The sequence below is a fragment of the Gigantopelta aegis genome, chromosome 3 (genome assembly GCF_016097555.1).
Source record: "Gigantopelta aegis isolate Gae_Host chromosome 3, Gae_host_genome, whole genome shotgun sequence".
In the NCBI taxonomy this organism is placed as follows: Eukaryota; Metazoa; Mollusca; class Gastropoda; order Neomphalida; family Peltospiridae; genus Gigantopelta; species Gigantopelta aegis.
Genome location: NC_054701.1, coordinates 63,361,439 through 63,369,426, shown reverse-complemented (window position 1 = coordinate 63,369,426; position 7,988 = coordinate 63,361,439). Strand labels below are relative to the sequence as shown.

Sequence of the window (7,988 nt, the reverse complement as noted above, 5' to 3'; positions counted from 1 at the left end):
TTCTTCTTTTTTGCCTGTTTATTCTTATGCCACAGTTAACAGACGAGAGACTGTGGTTGGTGTTCTGTCTGTTTGAGAAAAGGTTATTGGAAAATCCTTGTGTGATGGAAAGAGTAGCAAATGTGGGTTTCTTTTCTGACCATGTAGATGATGCAGTGTGATTATCAGGTAAACATGAATATACAATGTACCTGTAGAAACAGGTTATTAGAAAATCCTTGTGTAATGGAAAGAGTAGCAAATGTGGGTTTCTTTTCTGACCATGTAGACGATGCAGTGTGATTATCAGGTAAACATGAATATACAATGTACCTGTAGAAACAGGTTATTAGAAAATCCTTGTGTAATGGAAAGAGTAGCAAATGTGGGTTTCTTTTCTGACCATGTAGACGATGCAGTGTGATTATCAGGTAAACATGAATATACAATGTACCTGTAGAAACAGGTTATTAGAAAATCCTTGTGTAATGGAAAGAGTAGCAAATGTGGGTTTCTTTTCTGACCATGTAGACGATGCAGTGTGATTATCAGGTAAACATGAATATACAATGTACCTGTAGAAACAGGTTATTAGAAAATCCTTGTGTAATGGAAAGAGTAGCAAATGTGGGTTTCTTTTCTGACCATGTAGACGATGCAGTGTGATTATCAGGTAAACATGAATATACAATGTACCTGTAGAAACATTTGTTTTAAAGGGACATTCCTGAGTTTGCTGCAATCGTTCAGATGTTATTGACTAACAGACTTTTTAGCAATTGTAATTACATATCAAATATATCTTTCTGCATAAAATATTATTGGCTGTATATTAAACGTGTTTTTGATCGTTCTAATATTTGTACTAGGTTAAATTTAATTTTATATCCTAATTTTTTTTTTAGAAATATTTTATTAGTCGAAAACATCTTACAATGCAGCAAACTCAGGATTGTCCCTTTAAGTATGCAGCCTTAAATATATAGGGCCGAATGTATGAAGCCTGTTTTTGTAGTTTTTTCACGCGGGTGTTTATAAGCATTGTAAATGTATGTAGTTTCAAATGTGTAAGACATAACAGGCTTTGTAAATTCTGCCCATTGTTTCTTCAAGAGGTACATGTACACAGAGGTACATGTACATCAATGTAAGAATTTTTTGGAATTTTTTCATGCTGAGGACAAAACATTTGAAATTCATTACAAAAAATTTCATTATGGGCTGGATGTAGCTCAGTGATAAAGCGCTTGCTTGATCGGTCGGTCTATAGGTTCGATCTCCATCAGTGGACCCATTGGGTTATTTCTCGTCACAATCAGTGCACCACGACTGGTATATCAAAGGCTGTGGTATGGCAATCCTGTCTGTGGGATGGTGCATATAAAAGATCTCTTGCTACTAATGAAAAAATTTATCAGGTTTCCTCTCTAAGACTATGCTGCTATATCAAAATGACCAAATATTTGATATCAATTAGCCGATGGTTAAAAAAATTAATGTGCTCTAGAGGACTGGTGTCATTAAATGAAACAAATTTTAAAAATTTTAAAACTTTCTAGACAAGTGTAAAAGGGAGCGGGAGTGATCACTGACCTTTCCTAATGAAGGAAGGAACTGGTTTATTTAATGACGCACTCAACACATTTTAATTACAGTTATATGGCGTCAGACATATGGTTATGGGATCTTTTATATGCACCATCCCACAGACAGGATAGCACATACCACGACCTTTGATATAACAGTTGTGGGGCACTGGTTGGAGTGAGAAATATCCTAATGGGCCCACCAATGGGGATCGATCCCAGACTGACTGTGCATCAAGCGAACGCTTTACCACTGGGCTACATTCCGCCTCTCTTTCCTGATGAAGACTAGATAATCGAAAACATTACTTTTCATAAATGTTCAGTGTGGCAATTGAATTTGACACCTTTTTTCATGCCGCTGTCATGTTTAATTTAGAAATCGGTTTATCTGCTATTTAAATGGCAAACTTCTTGAATTATGAATGTGCTCTTTTTTTACATTAATTGTAAAATGTCAAGCATTATGCAGTTGTGTCTGCTTTATGGGCTCAAAGATATACCAAAGTTCACCCTATTGTCTGGGGACATGGCAGATGGCACAGTTCATCTTAAAAAAGGAAGCAGTCTCTTTGTGACAAAAGGGAACTGATGAATGGACAACTAACTTTATTCTAAATAATGCTATTTAGATGATATAAAAACACATTACTAAGTTTTAATTTCATAACATTTTTACATAAAAATTCTATGTAAATAAAACATTTCTTTACATATTACCATCAAATTATATAGGTTAAATCTCTTTTTCAATACAGGGGTGAGAACCAAATGTTAGAACAGCCAAGGTATGCAGTATCTTCTGCAGTCAAAGTAGAACTGCAAGTGTTTTATCTTGGCTGTTATATCAGTTCAAGTTGCCTTCATACCTGTATAAAAAAAAAAACCAAAACCCCCCATTTAACCTATGCAATTTAATGGTTCTTTGTAAACAAGCTTTTAAAAAAAAATATAAATGGAATTTTTTTCAAAATTCTTTTTATTTGATTTCATTAGTGTGGGTTTAAAACTTAATATTTTTTTATGTGAAATTGCTTTCCTTTTGACACAAATAAACTGTAGACTATACATTGTCTTGCTGTTAATAAAAAGCTGTGTCTGGTCAAATTAAGCTGCCAATTTTTAACCCTTGCATTTCATACAATTACAGGTTATTGTGGTATTCACACCATCTTTTTTTATATGCCCATACTATTACTAGGTCACTGTGGTTTACTTTTCACAGTCTACTACACATAACAGTAAATCATTATCCAGACCATATCTTGCATACAGATGCATACAGGATCATCAAACCTCACATGTAGGAACAACTAGGGATGGCGGTGTGTCGCGTACTATTACTAGGTCACTGTGACCTACTTTTTATGGTCTACTGCCCATAACAGTAAATCCTTGTCTGAACCATATCTTGCATACAGATGCATACAGGACCATCAAACCTCACATGTAGGAACAACTTGGGATGGTGGTGTGTCACATACAATTACTAGGTCACTGTGATACAAATAAACTGTTTATCCATCCCATTGCAACAATTTCACATAATTAGAATTCAATAAGACCTGTTATGTGTAAAATATTAATTAATATAGATATGGTTTACAATCAAACTTCTGACCGGCGTATCATGTACCTCACCGGTACTCTTATTTTGTTTTACTATAAAATGTTCTGACAGCATTACAGAGTAAAAAAATTGTTTTGGATGGTGTGCACTAAAGCAGCTTCCTAGCTTCTGTATCAAATAAAAAGTCCCAAGTCTGACTTCATGTTCATATGATGTCAGAAGGTCAAGGTCATAGGTTGTTTAGTGCCACATAGATATCATTAATGCTGTACACATTCCTCGAAATGAGTAGTGAATGATAGGTCAGGACTCATGTCAGTTATATGCATCTTGGTGTTTTTTTATAACCCATACTTCATTCGCAATCAAGATTTTGTTCGCATTACCTGTTTTTCACGATTTTCTTTGGATGGTGATGGCGCTTACTGTAACAAACAAAACCCAAACAAAATAACATGTTTTGAATTACCTTTATCATATTTCTTATGGTGCTAAAAACTCTTACGAACTCCCATTATAATTGCATTAACATCTTTCAGGATTTCATCCCATGGAAATTAATTGCACTGAACTTTTTTAAGTCTTAAGAAATTCAGTGTTAAGTTTGATCCATTTATTATAAATTCCTTGATATAATTTGTGAGCAATCTTTATCATTGGAGAAGTCTTGTTTTGTAATTGCTTTCCAGCATCCACGAACACATGCCACAAACACATCATTCAGTACAATAATTTTGTGGCATTAAATGACCAAATGTTTGACACCCAATAGGTGATGATTAATAAATCATTGTGCTAGCTCTATTGTTGTCGTTAAATAAAACAAACTTGTCTGTTCATAAAGTATAATACATGTATTGGTACTGATTCAGTTTCTAAAAGTCTTTCTTGTTACACGGGGTGGGACATAGCATTCGCTTGATGCGCAGTCGGTCTAGGATTGATCCCTGTCGGTAAGCCCATTGGGCTATTTCTCGCTCCAGCCAGTGCACCACGACTAGTATATCAAAGGCTGTGGTATGTGTTATCCTGTCTGTCGGACGATGCATATAAAAGATCCCTTACTGCTAATCGAAAAGAGTAGCCCATGAGGTGGCGACAGCAGGTTTTCTCTCTTAATAATCGTGGTGGTCTTTCACCATATGTCTGACACCATATAACCGTAAATAAAATGTTGAGTGCATCATTAAATAAAACATTTCTTTCTTTGATCCTTAATGGTGGGCCCATATTTTGGACTTTTTCGATCGCATTCCAGCCAGTGCAGCATGACTGATATATCAAAGGCAGTGGTATGTGCTATCATGTCTGTGGAATGGTGCATATAAAAGATCCCTTGCTACTAATGAAAAAAATTGGCAGGTTTCCTCTTTATAACTATATATAAAAAAATTACCAAATGTTTGACATCCAGTAGGCAATGATTAATAAATCAGTGTGCTAGCTCTATTGGTATCATTAAAGAAAACAAACTTGTCTGTTCATAAAGTATAATACATGTATTGATACTGATTCAGTTTCTAAAAGTCTTTCCTGTTACACGTACCAGTACATTGTGTATACACATTCCGGTTATATACCTGCATGTAACACAAGGTGAATTCTGCTCTTGGCTACAGCCATGTAATAATTTATGTAAACCAATTATCATGCCAGTCTACCAGTGTTTAGTCTGCTTTGAAGTACACTCAGTCAAGTAATTGCCTTCAGAAAGAGTCTGGAAAATTAAGTAGCAAGACCATATTGCATGTATGTGAAACTAAATAACATTTGCCAGAGACTTTCAAAGCTACAGTCCAGGGGCCTATTTCACAAAACACCGTAAGTTTACATCTGTGACTAGCAGTTATACCGAGCATACATTTATAAGTGTTTGGCATCTATTTCACGAAGAAATTTACATCATTACAGAAGATGGAGCATGAAATATGTGTACTTTTAACTATATCTGTTGTTCTATAATAGTAATAAAAAGTGTAGTTTAGTCGTAGATTTACGTTTACGTGCAAAACTAGGCTTACGGTGTTTAGTGAAATTGGGCCCAGGAGCTTGTTGTCTAGCAGAGCCTAAGAGAGCTTTGTGAATTAGGTTTTTTTGTGTGTAATATATTGTTCACACATTAATAAAGCTTAATATTTTATATTGGAGAGGGGGGATAATGCACCTGCATGGTCTATTAGTCATATTTTATTGAGCAACAGACAAATATGAAAGGTACGTGGTGGGGGGAAAAAGAAGGGTGATGGTGGTGATGTGTGGACCAATGGTCATGTGGCTTCCCTCATTCTTCAATATCCATTAGGCATCTATAGGTAATTAATACAAAACTCAAAATATACTTTTCACCACTTTTATGAAAGTTAAAAGATTTATACAGTTTTCTTTAACAACACCACTAGAGCACATTGATTTATTAATCATTGGCTACTGGATGTCGAACAGTTCGTAATTTCGACATATAATCTTATAGACGCTACATTGTTTTCATTAGGTCAGGTCAGGTCAGGTCAGGTCAGGTCAGGTCAAGTCAGGTCATAGGGTTTAACGTGCACATTCAGAACAAGCACTTGTAGCGCACGCCTGTCATGGACGCAGGTGTGGGCCTGGGTTATAATGAGAAATAGCCCAAAATATGGGCCCACCATCAGGGATCACTGATGGAGATCTATCTTAAACCGACTGCGCATACCACTGGGCTATGTGCCACATATTCCAAACAATGAAAACAATTTATCAATATGATTTGATCAAAATTAATATATTTCAGTTATCTGTCTGTCTCACTGTCTGTCTGTCGGTTAATTAGTTAGTCAAGTTATTAGTAGAATGCTCGATCAATTATTCAAGTCATCCATCTATTCATCCATCCATCCGTCTACCCATCTATCCATTCCATTCATTCATCCATCCATTGAACCATGGATCCATTCAACTGATTGGGTTTTTTCTCGTTCCAACCAGTGCACCACAACTGGTCAAAGGCTGTGGTATGTGCCTTCCTGTTTATGGGAAAGTGCATATAAAAGATCCCATGCTGCATTAGGAAAATGTAGAGGGTTTCCTCTGATGACTACGAGTCAGAATTACCAAATGTTTGACATCCAGTAGCCGATGATTAATAAATCAGTGTGCTCTAGTGGTGTCGTTAAACAAACCACACTTCTTCTTAAGACAGATGGCTGCTTTATAGAGGTGGTTGCATGAGCAGGTTTAACTGTATTTTTATTAAGGATGTTCTAGTGATCAGTTATAATTGAAAATTGATCGATTATAAAAATTCATAATCGATTGTGTGGGAAAATGTCAGCTTTATTTGTCCCTCCAATTTAGATGATGTATGATATTTTATGTAAATCCAGTTGAATCGCGTTGGCTCGAACCCTGTCGGTACTCGACAAAGTGTTCGACCCATCGGGTAGTTCGACCTAACGATTCGGTCAGCAACATGTAAGTGTAACTTGGGACTTTGTTTTTTTTTGGTTTGAGCGTTGTGGTGTATTCGACCCTTCTGAATTCGACCCAATGAGATTTTACTGTATGTTAGGTTTGGTGTTTGTTTTCATGTGTACGTAAAGAAATAATATATTAAATAGTTTTTAAAGGTAAAATTAGTAATTTTTAGGGTCTATAGATCTTGATAAGTACATGCATGGTCCTTATAACTAAACCCATGTTACATTCCTAAAAATCTAACCGATTATGTAGTCGAACGTTGATCAGTTGGTGTAAACCGATTATAACTGATGACTGATGAAATTCCAAATGATTCCTAACGTTAATTTGTATTGTTTGTTTAATTCAGGACCTAGAGATAGCACCGCCTGATGTTGTTCCTACTCCTACTGTTGACGACAACAAGCCTTTAGACAAACAGTACAGAATAGCTGATGAACTGTTCAGAACGGAGAAAGATTATGTCAGCCGCCTGCATTTAGTTCATCAAGTAAGAAAGATATAAAGATATTTAGCAAAATTAACATTAGTCTTATTCAACTTGTACGAACATCGACTGGCTATCCAGAGATCGGGCCCGGACAGACATGCTCGAAACTCCAGTGGTATATGAGCATGTAAATACATATTGGTAATGGTAATGCATTGGAAGACTACAGAATCAAAAACGAGGATATATGGTCTGCCTATACGCGGGTGTAGGTTATACATCCAGCAAGGGGAGATAATTCTGCAGTGGAGGTTATGACTCAGGGTCGTATAGCATTGTTGTTGTGCTAGTACTAGGTAATTATGAATAATAATAAAAATTTGAAAAAAAAATTCGAAACATAATTAAATTTCCGTTACATTCATTTCAATTTAACGTTATCCTATTGGTCCAGACTTAGCAATGCGAGTTTGTACATTTCTCGTCACTTTATAAATTGGTAGTTTGTCTTACTGAGCATTATTGTTTAAGAACCAAAAGATAATTCGAAATTAAATTTTAACTTTTAGTGTTATTATTAGTAAATATGTTTGAAATTTAATTATAAGTATAGTCTGTTATTTCTTTTACATTCATCTGGGTATGAACCAAAACCAATAATCTGCAAACTTTTGTAAGAACGGCTTCGGCGATTCATGCAGTTTGCAGATGATTTCTTTTGTTCATACTCTGATGAATGTAAAAGAAATAACAGACAATCATTAATTGAATCTTCATTATTCAGGCACTTAAATATATTACTGGCATTTGATTTAATTTTACTTGTAAAATGCAGAAAATTGCATTTCAGAACATCTAAGTAACATTCTAAAATGTTTGATGGAATACTCCCTGTGAACTCCCCTAGAATTTATGTAACTGTAACTACTGAATAATTAAAACAAGTTCAATTAAAGTTTTAATTTAACAG

General features: G+C 35.3%; 1 protein-coding gene across 1 annotated transcript in view; it reads left to right on the top strand.

Annotated features, from left to right (window-relative positions):
- LOC121368772 (FYVE, RhoGEF and PH domain-containing protein 1-like) overlaps positions 1 to 7,988 on the top strand; it is a 106,626-nt gene that overhangs the window by 58,791 nt on the left and 39,847 nt on the right. The window contains exon 5 of the mRNA XM_041493520.1: positions 6,938 to 7,078. Coding sequence (XP_041349454.1) covers positions 6,938 to 7,078 — 141 coding nt within the window. The remainder of the gene's footprint in view (positions 1 to 6,937; positions 7,079 to 7,988) is intronic.